The 22,609-nt window shown below is 39.8% G+C and overlaps 1 protein-coding gene across 1 annotated transcript in view; it reads left to right on the forward strand.

The window, feature by feature from the left end:
- EPHA3 (EPH receptor A3) overlaps positions 1-22,609 on the forward strand; it is a gene marked incomplete at its 3' end in the record, with an annotated part of 231,892 nt that overhangs the window by 190,318 nt on the left and 18,965 nt on the right. The window contains exons 11-13 of the mRNA XM_082495386.1: positions 7,451-7,636; positions 13,332-13,393; positions 15,706-15,915. Coding sequence (XP_082351512.1) covers positions 7,451-7,636; positions 13,332-13,393; positions 15,706-15,915 — 458 coding nt within the window. The remainder of the gene's footprint in view (positions 1-7,450; positions 7,637-13,331; positions 13,394-15,705; positions 15,916-22,609) is intronic.

Here is a 22,609-nt window from a genome sequence, read left to right on the forward strand (position 1 = left end):
TGAGTTGTCCATGTTGCAATGCAGCATGTAGTTCCTGATAGGATGCGTGCTTGCACCTTGAACTGAAGTGGCATTGTCTCATCGAGTCAGAAGATCATGAAGCGTTAGCTTTCCTGCTAAATTAAAGCATATGTTGGTGTTGGAAGTACTATTGATTTTTAATCCAATGAAAATTAATAGTACTTTTGTTATTGTTTTTTTTTTTCTTCTCTCTAAATTTCCTATTTGAATTAAAACCATGAGGTGAGAGAGACAGACTTCTAGTGCACAGGACAGGGTTTTAATTTGGAAAAAAATGTAGAACCAAGCTACTGTACTCAGTGCTTCTCCTGAATCACCCAGTAAAAAGAAACAGTATTCATCCTCTCTTACTGCAGCTACTGAAGTGCTTGTATGAGGTTTGGTTGTTTTCTGCAAAGACAGAATTTTTGTTCCTTGCTGGTTTTAATTTTGCCCCACAAGAGTGCACTGTTCTCCATCATCTTCAGTCAAGGCAGCAAAGCTCTGCTTACTGCACATAATAGAGAATTAATATGGGGAAAGAGAAGGAGCTACTGAAAAGCTAAGTCCAAGAGCAGTATGTTTCCTTGTAAGACTTTCAGGAGCCTTCGTTCACAAATGTAAGCTTTCTAAACTTGGGCTGTATGCAGAATACGAATCTAGAAAACAAAGTCAGAAGAATCAATAATATGTCATATTTTATAGATCATTGTTCTGACCTATTTTTAATCAGAATGCACATAAGCATGAGAGGTAAACCAAAATTTGCCAAATACAGCCTCTGAAAATGAAAGAAGAGTTTTTTGAGAGGCTTCAAAAATGTCCTAAGAGTCAGGTGGTTTAAAAATAAGTCATTTGCTCCACTCCACTCCAGTGAAAGTGACAGCAGCTTCTTTCAGGTCCTCTACATTAAATCTTCGACTCAAGATATAATAAAGCCATTTGTTGGAGACCATGACTCAGATTCAGGCAGCCTAAACTCCATATGGCATTACAGTTAGCATTTCCTATTAGCAGTTGCCAGGAATGCCAACAAGAAGAGCCAGGCAGGGAAGAACAGATGAAGATCAGGCTATAGGGTGCTGGTAGCTTCCAGAATTCTTAGCATTGCTTTATACTGCTGTCACATTCAGCATGTGGTCGCTTTTGCATTTGGAATTTGGAGTGAGTGCTTCCAAGGCTGCTTCTGCAGTAACACTCTTTTCCTCCCCAAAAGCAGAAAGGCATTTCCTGTCTCTTACTTGAGTCAATGACTTATTTGAGTGAATGACTTGGTCTTTTCCTGCCCTTCTCCTTTACAAATGCAAGTGTGAATGAAATTATAAAAAGACAGTGATTTGAGAAGAAGGGATTCATTTAACTGCATTGGAGTGTGACGTAAGTAATGAGACCTTCAAGTCAGGCAAGTAATCTTGATATTCTGAGGTACTTTTCCAAGTAGTTTTTCACAGCTTTAGCCAGAAGTCTCTGAGAATAGAGGGCAGCTTACATAGCTTTGAAAACATGCCCAAATGCAATAAGGAAATACTTTTGTCCAAAAGAACCTCAAGAAAAACACAAGGGATTTTAGTGGGAGGCTAAGCATAAGAAAATTGTGGTCAGGAGTCACTTTTTCAGATTTTTCTTTACAGTAATTCTTTCTTTTAAAACAACTCACTTGTTTTTATGGATCCAGTTCAGCAAACCACTTAATTTTAAATCCAATTGGATAGCAAGAGAATACTACAGAAAATACTTTCTTGATTTGGAATAGATTTAGGTACGTGCTTTGCTGAACGTGAAAGCAAGCATTTGCTTTTCTTTCAAAGTTTAAACATAATTGTAGGATAACATCTTGTTGATCAAAGTATTTCTAAAATCTAGGGGATACCTGTCCATGAACTGATTGTGAAGTGTCTCAGTGAGGGCTTGTGGAACATTGCTGAAGATTCAGGAGGTTTATGAAACATTCAGCTTCGGTGCTCTCCAAATCCAAGGGAGTTCTGTGCACAGCAGTATGATCATGATTTAAAACACAGCAAAGTAAAGGGAGTAGCTAATTTCAGAGTCATCTTTTACTTGTCCCCTGGGTCTAAATGCACAGCAAATGCCAGTCACTGATGCACTAAGTAGCCTATTTAAAAAGAAATTAAGATCGCCTGAAGAGAGATATTTATATCACGAACAGCCCTCCTAATAATATCTATTTGCTTTCCACATGTAAATAGACATATCAGTCTGCAGGGCAGGTTATACAATGTTTATGTGTGTAGCATAATTAAAAATAAACACTTCAGGAAGGCTTTACATGAAAAGCCATCAACCTCATCTCTTAAAATCAGTGCCAGGTTTTCCACCTTCCAACTTGAACACGTCTTTATTCTTCCTAAACAATATCTGATAAGATCCAGTCATTTCTTTCTGGGACCACATAATAATGATTTGCAAGAAAAAGATGTAGTGTAACTGCATGTCACTTTGGGTATTGACCAGGCAGACTTCTGTAGCATCCATGCTGCCCTGTATGTGAAAGAACCAAAGGTTAACATAGTTGAGCTGCCCAGAGAGCTTTTTCCAGGGATGTCGTTACAAGAAAGTAAACCCATTTTATATTCAAGGACAACAGTAAGCGCCATTGCTATGAAGGGTCCAACTTTTAGTCTCCTGCAGCATCCCCTGGCCTTGAGGCACTTGTGGAATCTGATTAATCAACCGAGTTCTAAATTGGACAGCCATGACTAAATGGGACTGTGTTGATGGACATTAGCCAGAACCTTTTCCTTCCCAAAAGTCAAACAAATAACAGAAATATGATTCCAGTCAGAAATGAAGGATTGATTGCTGGACTGCTTGCTGAAATCATAGCAGTCTCCATTGACAGTAACTGCACAATAGTTTTAAGAGGTTAGCTTGATATAGTTTTTTGGACTATTAGAAGAGAGAGAAAAGGGAATACGAAGCTGGTTATTACAAGCTTTATTTCAAACACTTTTTTTCCCTTCCTTCTTTTTTCAAGATGTGCTTTGGTCTTTCTCTTTGTGGTGCTCTGACAGTATTGAGCTGGGGTTAGTGTTTGATCTGAAGCCGTGTTTGCTCTTGGTAGAGTGTACTAGTCATTTTGACTTGCAGAGATTGCCTATTTTTAATTAAGAAGTCTGAACACCCATTAGTTACTGGTAATAGCTTTTACAGTGTATTTTTTGAGTTGCTGCCTGTCTTGGCAGCCTGAAATCATAGAAACATAGAATAGTTCTAATCCCCTGCCATGGGCAGGGACACCTCCCACTAGATCAGGTTGCTCAAAGCCCCATCCAGCCTGGCCTTGAACATTTCCAGGGATGTGGCCTCCACAAATTCTCTGGGCAACCTGTTCCCATGCCTTACCAACCTCATAGTGAAAAATTTCTTGCTGATATCCAATCTAAATCTACCCTTTTCCAGTTTGAAGCCATTACCCCTCATCCTATCACTACATGCCCTTGTAAAAAGTCCCTCTCTGGCCTTTTTGTAGGCCCTCTTTAGGTACTGGAAGGCTGCTATAAGGTCTCCCCAGAGCCTTCTCTTCTTCAGGCTGAGCAACCTCTACTCTCTCAGCCTGTCTTCACAGGAGAGGTGCTCCAACCCTCTGATCGTCTTCATGGCCCTCCTCTGGACTTGCTCTAACAGGTCCAGTCCTTCTTGTGCTAAGGACTCTAAAGCTGGATGCAGTACTCCAGGTGGGGTCTCATAAGAGTGGAGTAGAGGGGCAGAATCACCTCCATCGACCTGCTGATCACTATTCTTTTGATGCAGCCCAGGATTGGGTTGGGTTTCTGGGCTGTGAGCGCATATTGCCAGCTCATGTTGAGCTTCTCATCAACCACCACCCCCAAGCCCTTCTCCTTGGGCTGCTGTCAATCCATTCTCTGCCCAGCCTGTATTTGTGCTTGGGATTGCGCCAACCCACGTGCAGGACCTTGCACTTGGCCTTGCTGAACTTGATGAGGTTGGCATGGGCCCACCTCTCCAGCCTGTCCAGGTCCCTCTGGATGGCATTCATCCCCTCCAGCATGTTGACTGTTCCACACAGCTTGGTGTTGTCGGCAAACTTGCTGAAGGTGCACTCAATCACGCTGTCCATATCACCCACAAAGATGTTGAACAGCACCAGTCCCAGTACCAACCCCTGAGGAATGTCATCTCATACCTAATCTTCACCTACAGTGGGCGGTTCTTCATTCTCCCAGCCCCTGCCTTTGCCTTCTGTGACTTGAATGGTGTGGTTAGAGCATATGCTGGTGAAGGCTGAGGCAAAAAAGTCATTGAGTACCTCAGCCTTCTCCATATCCTGTGTGACCAGGTCTCCTGTTTCATTCCAGAGAGGGTCCACATCTTCCCTAGTCTTCCTTTTATCACTGACATACTTACAGAAGTTTTTCTTGTTGCCCTTGACGTCCCTGGCCAGATTTAATTCTGCCTGGGCTGTAGTTTGCCTAACCGATCCCTGGCTGCTCAGACAGTTTCTCTGTATTCCTCCCAGGCTACCGGTCATTGCTTCCACCCTCTGTAGGCTTCCTTTTTGCTTGTGAGTGTTTCTAGGAGCTCCTTGTTCATCCACACAGGTCTTCTGGCTTTTTTGCCTGACTTCTTCATTGCTGGGATGCATTGCTCCTAAGCTTGGAGGAGGTGATCTTTGAGTACTAACCAGCTTTTTGGGGCCCCTCTACCCTCCAGTGTTTTATCTCATTATACCCTATCAACCAGATCCCTGAAGAGGCCAAAGTCTGCTGTCCTGCAGTCCAGGGTGGCGAGCTTGCTGCACACCCCCTTCGCTGCCCTCAGGATCTTAAACTCCACCATTTCATGGTCACTGCAGCCAAGGCTGCCCTTGAGCTTAACGTTCTTCACTAGCCCCTCCTGTTGGTAAGGGCAAGGTCTAGCATAGCTCCTCTCCTGGTTGGATACAAATAACGTTAGAAACAACGTATGTAACGTTATATATGTATATAAAGATACACCCTGGTTTTAATTATTATTTTTTTTTGTTATTACGTTAATAGCACAGTACCATGCCTAGAGGATGAAGCAGCTCAGCAGCTGCTGATAAGATATGGTGACATCCATTTCTATGTTCTTGACTCAAATCTAGCCTGGGTTAGCAACAGAGAAAGGTCATTGCCCTATGACACATTTGTTCAGGATTTTTTTGGTTAAATTGGCTGTCAAACAGAGAAACCTGGGAAAATAAAGCTGAAAAGTGACCTCAAGAGATCATTAAGTTCACACCCTTGCCCAAAACAGAACTTGTTCAGTACTGTTCTTGACAGATGCTTATTCTTTACAATCTCCAAGATAAAGGAGTTTATAGCCTCCCTAAAAAAAAATCTTTTATACTGTCCAAGTGTTCTTACCGTTAGAATTTTTTTCCTGATCTAACTGACCTTTATTGTAATTTGCAATTATTCTTTGGTTTGCCTCTTGTGTATAGAAAAAGGAGTTGGTGTCCATCTCATTCATAACCATGGTCTTGATGAGCCAAAACTATTGTCTTGTCTCTCTCTTCCCATTCCTTGTTGTGTATAAATAACACCACTTCTTTGAGCTTTGAATGTGAATGTACAGCCCCGACTTTTAAGATTCTGGCTGCTGTTATTACTTTCTTTATCATTCCTGCATCGCAGTGCCGCACATGGGACATGGACTCTAATGCCAGCCATATTGGTGGCAAGCTGACAAAAGAATAATTTCAGTTTGCTGGTAAATGGGCTGAATTTAACACCTAAAATGGATCCCATGTGGTATCACATCTGAAATCAATGGTGAAGGGCTGTCATCTCATCACACATTTCTGAGCATTAAATCTATGAAAAGCAACATGATTTAAATTTGCCTATTAAAAATATCTTATGAGTGGGTTTTGGACATTTTAGTTTTCCCAGATTTTGCTTAATGTAAACAATCATTTGCAGAGATGAAGAATCATTGTAGGCAAATATGTTCCAAGAGCCTATGCTCTTTAGAGGCATAGTAATGCTGTTGCATTTAGGATTATTACACATTAAGTTGGGGAAAGCTCATATGTAAGCAGTATAATCACTCTTTCCGTGATGTTTCACTCACAAATAAAGACAAAATTCCCAGTTTGCATAAAAATGATGCCAGCTAGATTTAGCTTTATGGGGTTGGTATGTTTCCAAGTCAAACTTTCTATGCAAGGCCACTTGACAAAATATGGCATATGAGGGGCTGTTTATATTTTGATCTCATATATTTTGTCAAAGAACCTGAATAGGCATGTTTTTTTGGAAAATGAGTGTTAAAGCCCTCTAGCAACACCCTCCAGTTTCTTGAAAGAAAACAAAACACCTTACTTTTCTTCTCTGTTCAGTAAAGTGTTTTCCTTGTCTTTAAGTATAAATAATAATGTAGGGCAATTCTAGCCATCATATTTGTTATGTATTTTATCCATTCTCTGTTTTTATTGTATCTTTCATTATTTCAATTATTTTGTCATTAAAGCAAGGAGGCAAAAAGCTGCTATTGTAATTTTAACTGGGATGTAGTATTTGCAGTTTATTATATCATATAAAAGCAAAGATGGGGAGCTGGATAATTGGGAAACAAAAGTCAGTTGCTGCTCAATTGTTTTTTTAAGATACTGAAACTTCCTTGTATGCTTTACATAATCGTTAGAAAAATTCTGCATTTAACAAGTGAGATGTTTTCTTCCAGCAATTTGTCAACATATTTATCTTAGCATTCAAATGAGTAAGTATTAATTTTCCCTGTGGATTCTTCTTGGATGTTACATAGCAAAGGATAAACCACGTTGTATAAAAGTAAACATGCAGTTGATATCTGCCATTTTCTATCTAGGAATCTCACACAGTATACAGTGGGCACAATACTCATGGTGGACTCTCAGGTCCTGTAGTCACATAGTGACAGTATATATTTGCATGATTAGATCCATCTGAATAATGATAGGACAAAGGTAATCTGTATGAATTTCTTTTTTCTTTGCAGCTGTGTAGATAAATTCTTTTGGTATGAATTATCTTGCTACTTTAATTGAAATAAGTAAAATAATTGGGAACTATACTATCTCTGTTTGGTAGAAATGAAGAGTATAATGTTCAGAAGGATGCATGACAATTCTGACAGTTCTGCATTAATCAGTTACACCTCCTACTATTGTCTCAAAGCGCATCAACTGAAACAAAAAAGGAATTTTCTGGTGACATTTATGCATTCCTCTGCCCTGCAGTCATCTGGATATGCAGTGTAAATAAGTGACATTATCCCATTTGACAGCTGGAGAACACCAGCATGGAAACGTTAAGTAGTTGTCCGAAGGTCTCTTTGGAGCTCCGCTCTGTGGCCCACCAGTAAACTTCACACTTCAGGGACTTTTGCTGAATGCTAGGTCTTCTTTCTTAAAACCCCGTGAAATAACTACATTTCATCTTTTGTCATTTTTCCACTTTTTTAGGGGAATTTGGAGAAGTGTGCAGTGGGCGCCTGAAGCTCCCTTCTAAAAAGGAAATTTCAGTGGCTATCAAAACCCTGAAAGTTGGCTACACAGAAAAACAGAGAAGGGACTTCCTGGGAGAAGCAAGCATCATGGGACAGTTTGACCACCCTAATATCATTCGATTAGAGGGAGTCGTCACTAAAAGTAAGATATGACAGGGGCATCTTTTTTGCATGGGGGGTGTCACTGGAGGTCTCTTCCACCCTAAATTATTCTGTGATTCTCTAATCTTTCAAGGAAGAGCAAAAACAAATAAAAAAACAGCATCATCCATGTTTGTGCTCTGCAAACCCTTCCAGAAATGTTTATGTTATAACCCTTTTAATATGTACCAAATATCCTTCAAAAGAGATAGCAGCAGAAACACACAGCTTGGCTTTTGCAATGTATATTGTATTTCTTCAAAAGCAGGAAAAAAAATTACCCATGTGCATGCACCAACTAAACCCGCGCTGATGGATCCGGTGAAGAATGGTGCGGGAGGCAACAGCCCGCCGTGCAGATGAAGGACCTTCGCTGTCCTGCTGCCCACAGGCTGCCGAGAACTTAAAAACAGTACCCTGGGTTAATGAGATGGGGAAAAAAATGGGAAATAAAAATGATCTGCTTGAAAAAAAAAATCTATAGAACATGGATAAAAAGGAGCATTTTTGAAGAACAGTGCAGCTCAGTAATAAACTGGCAGGTTAATAAAATCCAGAGCTACAAATTGGTACGAAGTGGCCAAGAGGCACTTGCTGATAGTCTGTTAGGAGTCACGGTGTCTGATGTCCTAAGGTTTCCTAATTGCACTGAAGCAGTATGTTCTGCTTTCAGCTAAATCATTAGATTTTATCATTAGCACAAATTAATGAACAGCCTACCTGGCTACAGCAACTTATACTAATATCTTAATAAATAAGTCCAAAATTTTTCCTATATGGTTTTTATGCAGGGAAAATACTCCTTGTGATATTCAGTATGTACTGGTATGAGCCATTCTAAGGATGCTGATCATCTAGAATTTATACCTCTTAGTAAAAATAAAAAAAAAAAAAAAACAAAAAAAAACTTGGGGCTTTAAGCCGTTAGTAGTAAAATTGATTTTATGTCTTTGACAATATTTATTTTTTTACTAATAGACATTTTCTAAATTTGCGTTTGGGTGTTGTGGGCTCGTTTGAGGGTTTTTTAAGCATGTTTTTGTCTATGATTATGATAACAAATCACCTTCTTGTTTTGAGACAAAAATATAACTGGAAACTCATCCACGCTCGGTACCTTCCTGGAAAAGTAACAGATTCGAAGCACCCCCTCCACCTCTACTTTCGTTAAGATAACAGCAAGTTGTAACAGGCATTCCTGAACGGTGGTGTTGGTCTTAGAGCTCCTACCCAGCTTTGCCGTGGCAGCCACGGCAGCCTTCTCAAAGCCACTCAGATCCTGCATGCTGTTCTCCTTGTGAGCAGCTGGTGGGGTTTGGTGCTGGTGGTGCTGCCTCATTTAGACAAGTTCTGGATCTTGTTGCTTCTGCTGCTGATTGTCCTCTGCCTTGAGGTGGAAAGACAAAATAGTTAGTGGTAGAAAAGAGAGGTTGCATGAAGTACTACAACTAGCTTGTTTTGCAAGATGTAAATTCAGAGACTTTCTAAATTTCGGTAGCAGCATAAGGTGATAAATTTAATGATCAAAATCCTGCAGTAGTTATTAGATAGATTTTACATGAGGTATTCTTAAAAAACAAAAAAAAAATCAGGAATGCTCTGAAATTTTTCAGAGGAGTAGAAAAAATTAGTAGGATGTTTCTTGGTTCATCCTAGAGGACTCTGCCAGCACAGCAGCTCCTTGCCATTTCAGTGAACTATTCAGAATGTGCTGAGGACGTTTCCAGTTTAACTGGGTAGAAGTATACCAGATCCTTTCTTACGTAGATGGTTTTATTGGTTTTAAGGAATCTTGTTTTTAAAATTGTGTGATTCAAGGTTTCATAAACATAGAGAGGCATGAAAGAATTTCATAGCTTACTGCCACAAATTATATGAAATAAATAATGCACAAGAATGTGTCTAAAAATAACTAGTGAAAGGTATGTAAAACACTATATGTTACGAAGAGACATATTTACAATACTAATGCTTTCTCTAGGTGTGATTCATGAAAGTCTATTTTGCTGATTTAAATAACAAAGAAGTTATTCTTCAGCTCAGGTCTCGCAGTCCCATTAGGAAAGGACTGGCAGATCTGCCTGTGTAAATCCAAGTTATCTCCTGGTTTTTAATGACACACACTTTGTACAGTCAGAATAACATTTGCAGTCCCAAAATTGCTTGAAACGCCAGCATCGTCTGTACGCAGCTGAGCTAAAATCTATTTTGCTACATTTCTGTATTTCTGTGGCACTTGAGAAAATAATTTAATTGCTGTGCATGCAGGAATTTGTGCATTGCTTTTGAATGTGCATTACTAATTCTTTCTGTATTCTGTAGAAGTGACTGTTAGTAAGTTTGCTACTCAGCGGTATTCACAGCAGACTGCTGTCTGTTTTTTGGGGGGGGGAGTGCCAGCTGCCTATCACGTTTAAGTAGGAGAGAGCAAGCTCTGAATATTCCCAGCTGAAGTCAATAAAAGCCTCAGGGATACAACACCCTCTTCAGCTAGCTTGAATACAGGAGCTGAGAAAACCGCTCTGGAACTATTTGTAGCTGTTTTACTGGGTAAAATTATATGGCATAAATACAAGTAACAATAATCATTTATTTTCTTTAACATTCGGTAGAGTGATAGAAGGAGAAGGTGGTTGTGGGGTTTGTTGGTTCTTTTTTTTTTTTTAAACAAACCAATGTACTGTAATAACAAATTAGCAAGTGTTCATATATTTTAATGATCGCTATTAAATCACACTCGAAAGTGTTAGTTTGTGTACAGTCAGTAGAGAGCCTGTGGAGTATTTGCTGGATGGCTCTCAGTACAGGTAACGCATGACAAACAGGCGGCGTGACCTTTTCTTCATTATCCAAATTCTTTTTGGCATGTGGCCCTTAGCAATGATCTGGCTTTTCCTGCTAAGCAGATCTTCTGAAGCCACTCCTAACAACTGCAGTTGTCACAATCCCTATGAGAGGGCCATTTGGCATGAGAAGTTCTCAGGCTGGGGGGGGCTGTGGTTTGTCCCACCGGCATCATGAAGGAGGTGCAGCCACCAGATAAGGCTTCAGTCCTTTGCTCCAATGCAGAGCTGTTCCCCTGCTCCACATTGATTTCTGTTCTGCGCTTTCCTGCTACACCAGTCTCCTGGGCGTGCTGTCGGCGGTAGTCTTAATAACCAGTGCACGTGTTCTGCTTAGTTTACTAATAATTTACAGCAATTTGTAGCCTGCTAGTATAATAAATTTCGGCAACACTGTTGACACAAGTTGTTATCATGTATAAATGGCTGTGCTTTGATAAATGAATGCAGAATGTTCTTTTAAAAGTGCACCGTGTTGCTTCCGAGCATATGCTTCTTATTATGGCCACATTTCCAACTGAAGGAGAGTGAAACCCTGCGCTGGGGGCTTTGAGAGCGTGGGTGAGCAAGGCAGGAAGATGCTCTCTTGTTAATTGGAAAGACATATCTCAGACGTCTCTAATTTCAGTCCTCTGATGTGTCATAAAATTGACTGAGCTTATACAAAAACCAGGCAAGCGTCTCCTGGTTTCAAAGTACGTGGATTTATCATCGAAATTTTTGGATAGCCCCATTGGTGCGCTGCCCTTTACTTGAAAGATCCAACAGCGTTTTCTGTGTGTTACCAGAAGTGCCTTTGGGTGAATGTTACACACACAATGTAAGTACGTGAGGTACTTTTGCTTGCACTGAGTATTTCTTGCTAACAAGAGTAGGGAAGCAACAGAAATTTTTTGGAGGTTTCGCATCATTAGGTCTTTTATCTGTACTGTAGCCTGTATAATTCAAGATTAATGTTTTGGATAAAGAGTTTGTTCCTACTAGGTAATGGATGACAGTCGGTTACCCATTAGTATGACTCCCACAGTATAACACATCATTTTCACAGCAGAAATAAGATATTTTAACCCATTAATCCATGCAAAGAGGACAAAGGATTTTCTTCTCATTACATTACCCTCATTCTTTGAAATTAACACTTCTCTTCTAAGAATTTCTGTTTGGTAGTTGTATTTTCAGAAAAAACAAACAAACAAACAAACAAAAAAGGAGTTGTTACCATTTACTTTGCTTTTATAATTACTTTCCTGCTTTTAATTATACTGGGTACCTCTTTCAAGCCTCATGCTGTTCAATTTTAAAAGCTAAAATATCACTATGCAATATGCAGGCCTTTGTCATGCTTTTATGGTCAGATGCCTTCCTGTGTTAGATGTGAAATAATAATTCATCTCCTTAAGTAACTTCATGCTCTTACCCACCTTTCCCTCTACGACAAAGAGAAAATAAACAAAGCTTTAGAAAATATTATGAAATAATAAAATCCATATGATGGTAAAATATTAGCAGGGCAATGACCTTTGTCTGGAAACTTCATCGTAATCACATTAATTTTTTGCATTCATTTCTCTCCCAACATGTCAGGGTTCCATATAAAATCTTGGTTATGTTACAATATACCTTAGGGTAGGAAGAATGCTCTCACAAACTGATCTGAATCTTCACGGACAAGTTCTGAAAAATATTGGAGGCTTTTCAAGGACGCGGGGCTGTTTCTTTAGAGCACGCCGCTGCCCCATGGATGCGGCGTGTTCAGCCCCCGGCTAAGTCGTGCTGGGCAGGAGGGGGGGTTCGTGTTATCAGTGATCCCCGCCGCAGAGGGAGACGGGACCGCCTGGAAAGAGGGCTAACCCCTGGCAATGGGAGCTCTGCTTTTCTTTCCAATGCCCTCTGTTACTTGTATTCTGCGCTTTCCCTTCCACCGCTGTTCCCCACCCCAATGTTTTCCTTGCCTTATGCTAGGAAAACACTGAAGCTCAACAATTTAAATGCATTGTAAATACCCTCCTGAGGGCAAGGTGTTTTGCTATTGCCTCCATATGCGCTATTTAATCTCTCCCTTACCGTAGTACCTGAGGAACAGTTTAACTGTGCCCATCTGCCCTGTGCACTGCTCCGCAGTCCCTGCACCTCCCTTGTGCAGACCAGGGCACCTCTGGAGAGCAACCGCGACTCCCTCCACAGCAAGTGCCCCATTCCCTTCCAGAGGGAACCTAGGGGCAAAGGACTTTTTACTAGGGCATGTAATGATAGGACGAGGGGGAAGGGCTTTAAACTGGAAGAGGGCAGGATCAGATTAAACATTAGGAAGAAGTTTTTCACTTTGAGGGTGGTAAGGCACTGGAACAGGTTGCCCAGAGAGGCCTCATCCCTGGAGGTGTTCAAGGCCAGGCTGGACGTGGCCTTGGGCAACCTGGTCTAGTGGGAGGTGTCCCTGCCTATGGCAGGGGGGTTGGAACTTGACAATCTTCAAGGTCCGTTCCAACCTAAACCATTCTGTGATTCTATGATACTTCATTGCATAAATTCAACAGTTACAGGAACGATTATATTCAACAATAGTGGATAAGACACCATATGCTGAAAATGCAGGATGTTTCACTTTATGTCTTGGGACTTGAGCTGCTAAAAATTGTATCTGTTTATGCTGGAATGACTGTGTTTCAGCTGATGTCAGTGAAATCACAATTCTGTTGTGGAGAGAACTGGTTCTCCCCGTGTATCTTTTGCTTTCTTTCTAAATGTAAAATTATCCTTGGGATTTGGAAGATTTGGGCACCCTTCTGAAATGCCTGTTTTTACTGATCATTATGGATTCATTTTAAATGCCTGACCCCTGTAATATATTCACAGGTAAACCAGTTATGATCGTTACTGAATACATGGAAAATGGTTCCTTGGACAGCTTCCTACGGGTAAGTGCAATAGAGAGTTACATGGTGCAGGACTGGCTCTTGTTCTGAATTTGTTATGAATTTGCTGCCACTGTACTCTGATTCATCATCACCTCTTGTCGCTTGATATTTCATTGTTTCCATTTGGGTTTGTGTGCATTGTGATGTGCTCGGAAAGCCAGGTAGGGATCTGCTAGTCCATTTTGACTGCTTGAAGTGAGTATTATTCCAAAATGAAGAACATTTCTGTTTTATTAGTATGTCACACCAATTAAAAAAAAAAAATCAAATCAAACCAGCATTCTGGCACGCAAAAATGGAAATTTTTTTTCTGAGGACTGAATTACTACTGTAATAGAGTTATGCTTATTGGTTGGCAGCCTGTATGCCTTAGCAAGCAATTTCCAAAGTGAAGGAATTTGTGGAAATTTTATCAGTAAGCCAATAATGCTGATCCAAGAGCTGTTTCCCTAAATGTGAAAAGTTTAGGGAATAATCCCATACCTGAGGGTGTTTGAAATGTTTTGCTAACAAACTTTATTGGCCTGTTTTCTTTCCCCAACCTTAGACATACTAATACTGTTGTTGATTTATCTTTGTTTTCTGTCAAAGTTGGTAGCGAGCCTAAAAAAATGTGAACGCTCCCTGTGTCACCAAGATTTACTTGTGGCAAAACAAGAAGTGTAGCAGAAATGAAATCCCATCTGGGGGGAAACGCTAGTTTAATTTTAATTTGTTAGGGCAAACTCAGCTGTGGCTGGGACACTGCTTTGGTTCTGCCACGGTTGAATGACATTATCCCCCAAATTCATAACACTGAACTAGACGCTTAACCCCAAAAGGGGATGCATTGTCAACCTTAGTTTCAGTATGTACTATATATGTTATGATGTCCACTGGAGCATGTAAAATACATATAAATAATGTGTCAGTATATCTGAATGAAATATATCTGTACTGAACTGTATATATTTTGTTCAGGCTAAAAATCCTTGAAGAAAGCTCTGAGGAAAGGAGAATAATTTCTGACTGTACAAAACAGTTGTACAGCTTGTTCACTCATTTGAATGTGGGGTTTTTTGGTGGTGTTGTTTTGTTTTTTTTATTTTTTACTACTGTTGTGAGGAATCATAGACAAGAACCTTGTGACTCATTAATATCACAGGCAGCCCAGGCAATATAACCCTTTTTCTAAATGCCTTTTAAAGCTATTTAGTCTGCTTTCCCCATTGCCATTGAAAGACTATCTCAGCATCTCATTCCTCTTGTGGTTAGAAACCTTCTTCTGATTTCTAGTTAAATCTTTTCCAGGGTCTGTATAGATCCTCTTGTGTTGGCTCTAGTTAAAGAAGGTTTCATAACAAGGATCTGCTAAGAGTCTTTTATAATAATTAATTTCTTTGTGAAAGGGAATTCTGAGAGGCTCTTTAAGCATCTGTTGTGCCATATATTTGTCTAATGTTTACGGTGCTAATATCACCCCTAAGTATATTAATCAAAAATGAAATGAATGCAATCCGTCTTGCAGACGGATTCGTGTGAGCTCACTCCTCGTGGCAGACCCAGCTCCCATGTATTTAATAAAATTCTGGAAGAAGTGGCAGGAAGGGCTGGAGAGCTGCCCATGATACATTTACAGCACCGGGGGATTCATTTGAGAGCTGCACTAGGACATACTGTTGTTCTGTCATCTGTGTATCTATATATCAATACCAAAGCGAGATGTTAACAAACTGCATTAGTAAGAGCTGGGAGATTTAAACGTGTCTAGAAGTAGACAATTAGAAATATATGCAACTATTGGTTTCTAGGCTAAGTGACAGTGTGTTTAAGTGATTTTTGTGTGTCTGAAGTTGAGGAAAATTTTGAGGGATAAATTTAAATTTAGTGGAATTTGAAAGGCACTGAAAATGCTTGTGTAATAGAAAACTTTCATTAGTCCACAGGGTAAGGCTGGGATTTTCACTAACAATTCCTGTGTCTTTTCAAGGAAGTTGGACTTCTCTTTCCCTAATGTCCTAAAACTCCAGTCTCATGAGCACACGCAATTTAGATTTATGTGCTGATTTCACACAGGTCCCATCTAGGAAATTAAAATTCTGATGACGACAAGAACAGAAAAAATGATTTTTTTTATCTGAATTGAAAATCTGTCTCTTTCCCTCAGCTGATTGGGAGATTATCCTCCACAGATCAAAGTGGTTCCTCACGTGTAAATCACAACCCCTGACTCACAAGCTCTTCACTTGAGGAGCTTCCAGGGTCTTTATCAAAAATTCTGTGCAAGGAGGAGCATGAGCAATCTCTGAAATGACATTTCAAATGTTTTCCAGAAACATGATGCCCAGTTCACAGTCATCCAGCTAGTAGGCATGCTTCGAGGGATCGCATCTGGCATGAAATATTTGTCAGATATGGGTTATGTCCATCGAGATCTAGCTGCTCGTAATATCCTCATCAATAGTAACTTGGTATGCAAAGTCTCAGATTTTGGTCTCTCTCGTGTACTGGAAGATGACCCAGAAGCTGCTTACACCACAAGGGTGAGTTTCTGTGTTTGTGCCTTTTAAAATTCTTTGATAAAGTTAGACTGAAATCTGAGGATGTCCCTGACGCTTATACTCTGTGTTGCAGAGGCCATCCAGTCTTGCATGCCCAGAGATGTTCAGTAAACCATAGACTCATCACAGCTATTTTTTAATTCACGTTTCATAGAAGCTAGAAGGAAAAAAATATGGTTTCTGTAGGTATATTATTTTCCTTAAAGTATGCAAAATTCACGGCTCAGTTTCTTTCTGCTGGGTGTGTAAAGGAGTGAATACCTCAATTAAGGCCTAAGTTAGTTTGGCACACAATAACGTAAGTCCTCATGTATGCTTTGAGCAGTTTTTGTAACACTGTTGATTTAGCTCCCACCCAGTAAAAAAAGAATAAATCCTACCCAGCAATATATGTTGGTTTTAACTTTTTGTGTCTTCTAGTATGGTGGGACATATGTCTGATTGGTGCATACCGATATCACTGTTCTACAAAGGTATATCAGTTACACCTGCTGTTGTAGCCCTAACTGAGTAAAACTTGAGTAAAACAAAAAATGAAATGTTGCTTAACAGTGTAATAAACCTCCTGTTCTTTCTCCTTCTTATATCATATATACAAAGTGGTACCCATCTTTTGGAGATGTAATGATATCAAGGAGGAGACTTACCTCTGACTGTTTCGTCCTGAGATAGAGAAGCTTTTACCAGAGAGGGGACTGCCCATGGTGTAGGCTGCTGCTTGTTTCTTTTCTGGATTTCATCCTGCCTGAAAAGCTACCTGGAAGCTCTTCTGTTGGCTTAGAGCCTTAGAAAAGCCACAGTGTCTTCTAAATACAGCTGGGCTCCACCTGTTGTTCTGACCTGGATAACGCTTCTGTTTGATTGTGGAAACCTTGAAGGCATACATTTAGCTTTGTGTATGTAGATATTACACTGGGATGTCTGGTTGTTCACTTTAATCCGATTGCAAGTGGATTTTATTAACGTTAGAAAAAGTGGCATGAATCTCCAGTATCTTAGTCGAGTGTAATTTGCAGTGATGCCTAGTACTCGTCTCCTCTTCGCTGTACAAACCAGATTAGAGTAGAATGTATTGGCAAAATCTTAATGTGGCTTTTCTAGGCCTTCCTTCATTCCTCATCCCTGACAGGAGCAATCAATTATTGTGGTAGCTTGCATGCTACCTTCTTCATGATTGAAATAAAATAACATCTGCCAAATGAGTAAAGAAATCCTAGCTGTTTTCTTACACATTATATATACATTATATACGCATACATTTATAGATACATATTTATCAATCATGCCTTCATAACTTACCAGGCATAAAGACTCTATTCTTTACTTGACCTTTCAGTGCTTTCTTTGACCTCTGATAAGCTTTGGCATGTTGTTAGAAATATGCAATATATACCACTTTAGAAAACTGTCTGCAGACATCTGTCGTGGCTAATATAAAGAGGCATTAGGGGGAGAAAGCAGTTTTCATGCTCAGTATAGGTGCAGCATTCATAAGTAAATATTAATATAATTCAAGAGTTCCTCAAGAGAAAATTGTCTGTAATTCAGCCAGAGGTTTATTGCCTTGTCAGATATGCTTGCCTGACCTCTTCTTAAAAACTCCTGTGAAAGTAATGGGTGTTAGTGTCTCCGAGGTAAACAGTTTTAGATATAGTATTTATGTAGTCTCGTATTTAACTTCCCTCCCCCAGGACGCACGCTTGCAAGCTAAGGCCATTACTCTGTGTCCTACCACTGCTGCCCATAGGCAGATGATCGATCACCGCTTTAAAGTAGCTGCTCACGTGCATGGAGATTGCCATCCTTTTCACACGCATCCCTCCATTTTCTTTTTATTTTCTAAGCAAATTTTCCAAACTTACTCTTCTTGCTGGTCTCCTTTAGATTCTTTTCAACTCAACTACATTTTCCTTAAATGTGATGCCCAAAAAGGGATACTAATCGCTAGCAGCAAGCACTGCGTATCTATCTCCTGTTTCTTACACATGCCCTTTCTGTTAATATCTCCATGGGTGAGAAGTCTCTATGTCTTCTTTCACCCCCAACACAGCTTTGCCTCGTGGTTGGTTCTCGTTCTTCTGCTCGGACACATACCTCTGCCAGGCTTCGAAGTTCAATCCTCTCATTCCAAAATTCATCTGGGCATGCAGACTAATCTGTAATTTAGTGATGGCATTTTGTGTATTCACATAAAGAGCTGAAGAAACCTTTGAGTCATAGTTAACATAGATGCATCAAACTGCATAGCGTACAGCTTTAGAAGGGAAGCAGGCTTCCCTCAAAATGAAGGGAACATCAGTGACTTACATCCGCGGGTGAGCTGGGACAAACCAGGGTGCACAGGGTGTCAGTGTTTCTGGGCAGTGTTACCTGTGAATGAGTTACGGCCAAGCGCAGCATTGATTTTTTTTTTTTCTTTTTCTTCTTCCACTTCTTCTGCCACCTATTTTCTAAGCCTGCCTGCCTATTTCCATTTAGATTGTGAAATCAGATGGAAAGAAACTATTTTGTAAAGTGTAATCATCAGTGTTCAGTAAACTCCATCTGGCCTTTATGGTGTATATGCAAACTGCTGCAGGAAGATGCTCAGATAATTAAGACCTTCAAATATAAACTAGCTTAAACTGGGGACCACGAGTGTGAAACAGAGCTCCAGTCCACTGGAAGGAAGTTCATGTTCCTGCTGTTTAGTCATATCACAAAACACAGGATCATTTCCTAGGCTGCTATAGCACATTTCACAGGCATTAATTATACGGCAAAACCAAAGGAAAAATAGTGCCACTTTTAAAAATAATGGCATCATATTAATTAATTTCATGCCTTTACAACTAAAGGATGACAACTACTCAGTAGGATCTTTGAAAAGAAAATAAAACAAACAAAAAACAACCCGCCCCACAAACCAAGTTATAACTAAATTCCAAACATTCAAACACTAAAGAGAGTATTATATTAATGGGTAGAGACTTTTGCCTCCCCTCCACCTCTTCCCACTCACAGTTCTCTGTTTAATATCACAGGTACTAGGGAAATTTACATAATTAGCTGCAAAGAGAGATATTTTATCTGTTTAGCCTCCTCTTCTACTCCTATTTTCCACCTTTAAATGTCAAAGCCTGAGAACAGTTCCATTGCTTTAATTCATAATTGCAGTTTGGATTGGTCTACCCCCAAGAAGCCCAGTCAGCCCTTCAGGCTTTCAATACACACCACTGACCGGGTAAAATTTTATGTTGTTCTGTTCTCAGAAGTTGTGTCTGAAGCTTTGCATAAAGGGTATGAACATCTATCCTTTTATATATCAATAATGTATGTATCCCTTTATATATCAATACATAATCTGTGACATTCATGCTATTGTACAAGAGCTCTGAAGGACAACGCAAAGATCACAGGTGCATATGTGAAATACAGGGAATCAAGAGTTGTAAGAAAACTTTGCTACCTGACAGGGTTGTTTTTTACCTCTTGAATTATTGTCACTGACTTGATACCACAAAAGGCCTTTGGCAGCTTGTGGTCTGCCTGCTTACAGAAGCAGAAGCCAGCATGTGAATTAGGCTGACTGAGTGTTTGGATTTTTTTTTTTTTACTGAGCCTTTGTGCCGGAGGGGATGTACTGTAATTATCTATGTTCTCTGTACCTATTCACTTTTAATTGAAAGGCCAAGACTGTATTAAAATTGTCATTGTCAAATTGATCCTTTTTATTCTTATTATATTTAGATGTCTGTATGACAAGTAGGTGGACTAATGACACAGTATGAAGTGGAAGTAAATTTAAACCATCACACGTGTAGAGGGAGTGTAATTATGTCTCTCAAAGACATAATATTTGGGTAATCAGTAGACGAACTTTGACTATTTAAATGCATAGTTGGATACATCACTGGTGCTAGTGGCATTTCAATGTAAAACACTGTCCATTTATTACATTTGCATGGATAACTTCTCATTAAATCTACATCACTTCAAAAAGTACTGTGCTTTGATGGCAAGCGTTCTGGCAGCCTGTGCCCGCAGGTAACGGTGCCAGAGCAGGGAGGGCACGGCAAGGCGCTGCTCCAGTCCGTGCCACGGAGGGGGGCGTGCAGGTCCTTTCTGTTATGCACATGTTATTGCAACTGCTGCTTGACAGAAATTTGCCGTGGTTTCTTCATTCCCTATATATGCAAAACCACAGTAATACGGTCTGAATGTTTTGAAGTGTGTAATAAAAAAAAAAGAAAAAAAAAAACAAACACAAATTCTCTTGCCTGATAAACACGAGGAGAGAAGCAGAGCTCTGTTATCGTTTACTACTCGAGAAGGAGATAATGTCAAGATAAAATATTCATTAGTAAGGGATGAACAAGTAGCATCAGGTAATTTTCAGGTGCTTAAGAGGTTAAGTCAGGCTCATCTCACTCACATTAAACCATTTTGCTCTGTACCAGTAAGATATCTCCTGAACTGGCATAAGTCCTCATGTAATGAATTAATGTCAGGCTTTTACCTTCAGGTTTCCCTGCAAAGTTGTTCTGATAATTCTGTTAGAATCCATTTTTCTTGATTCTCCTCTCCCCAGGCCTGTGGCTTAGGTGCCTGTGGCAGCCCCCCTGTAACAGATTATAAATCAGAATATTGCAATGGGTTATGAAGGCCTGGAAACAGCTGCCTTGTGCTGGAGTGCCAGACGCGCTAGAAATAAATTGAGGACTTCATTGACTTTAGATGAATTGTGCTGAACGGCCAGATACTGTAGGAATCACAGCTCCATCTAGAGCAGATAAAAACCTTTGGTTACTGCTGGCTCACTAATTTCAAACCACGAGAGTGGTACTCTGACCTGGACTGCCTGGGATTTTAAGCTGCAATAAGAAACTCCTACAATTTCTAATACTAACGCTTTCTTTCTACTTTCTACAGGCAGTTCACTTGGCTTCATAACGAGCATGCTCTTAAAGGGACACTGTAACAAAAATATATAAAACCTGTATTTAACTTCAGAAAATAATCAGTGTATATATTACCAATAGCTAGTGATGCATATACATGTAGATTTCTCTTGATAAGACTGTACCAAACAGATTTGGGCAAACCTTTTCCCTAGGCATATAGAATGGTTTAGGTTGGAAAGGACCTTGAAGATCATCGAGTTCCAACCCCCCTGCCATAGGCAGGGACACCTCCCACTAGACCAGGTTGCCCAAGGCCACGTCCAGCCTGGCCTTGAACACCTCCAGGGATGGGGCCTCAACAGCCTCTCTGGGCAACCTGTTCCAGTGCCTTACCACCCTCAAAGTGAAAAACTTCTTCCTAATGTTTAATCTGATCCTGCCCTCTTCCACTTTAAAGCCCTTCCCCCTCGTTCTATCACTACCTGCCCTAGTAAAAAGTCCTTCCCCAGCTCTCCTGTAGGCCCCGTTTAGGTACTGGAAGGCCGCAATAAGATCTCCCCAGAGCCTTCTTTTCTCCAGGCTGAACAGCCCCAACTCTTTCAGCCTCTCCTCGTAGGAGAATATTTATAAAGATTTTTCATTTAGCAAGTTTGTCATACAGGTTCAGTCACAATAGTACTCATTTTGAAGGGTAGGAGCCCAGTAATACCAGCCAACAATATTAGAGTTTCAGATTTTCCAGTGGAGGATGAGCAACAGAGATAGCAGATAAAGATTAAATTGTATGAGAGCCTAATGAACATACAATACATAATTTGAAAAAGCCAAGCAGGTAGGGTTTCTTAGCACTTTCATGATAGCAGTTTACAGAGTAGGTATCATTACTCACTTTAAATAATGGGAGACTGGGGAGAGGTGGTAAAAAACAATCTGTGAGTAAAGAAACAAGTATGGGAGCTTAGTTTTCTCAGCTCCAACTCTGTGGTCTAGGAGAAAGTACGTGGTTTAATTTATGCAAAGGTAAATTATGTAAGATATCTTTGATCCTGGCAAAGGATATTGCAAAGAATATCCTGATTTCTAGCAAAGTAGAAAATTGAAGAGGTGATATTTGTTCAAATGAGATGTGTATTTCCCAAAAATGGTGGAAGTGAAAAGGGACTTTCTAATACTGAATAATTGTGGGTTTTAATTTCAAAACAGAGTACTTCAATTACAGCAAGCCTTATAATTTTCAAAGGTAATAGCAATAGAAAACTGCATTTAGTTTGATACGACTCTTCAGATTTTCTGCATATATTGGTATTTGGACATCTGCTAAAATGTGAATGTTGCATAATCCTTTGGGGGGAATTGTTTTTCTGTTAAAATGCTTACTTGTCTAAAAATATTTACCAGAGCTATTTTTTTTTTTCTGTTTAAATTATTCAACAAATTAGACAACAAAGTCCTTTTTAAATACAAAGATAAGATTGACATTTTTGTGACAAATTGGGGAGCAGAATAGCAAAATTGTAATTTTACACTGTTCAGTAGCAGTTGATTTCTTTTTTAGCTACAGTTTAATACTCTCCTTATTTTACTCTCATTTATGGTAATGCTACCTGTATCTGTAGACTTGTATAGAGTTACAGCTCTATATATATACAGCAAAGAAAGTTTATTTCCTTGTAATGAAATCTAGGGTTGATGTACCTTCATTTTTCACTAAAACAAACAAGGCCAGAAGAACTTTGTTTCATTGAGTTTACAATCTTCCTTAACCTGCAATAAAGCAGTCCCAAAATATTAGG

Source organism: Vanellus vanellus (assembly GCF_965231255.1).
Source record: "Vanellus vanellus genome assembly, chromosome: 1".
NCBI lineage: Eukaryota > Metazoa > Chordata > Aves > Charadriiformes > Charadriidae > Vanellus > Vanellus vanellus.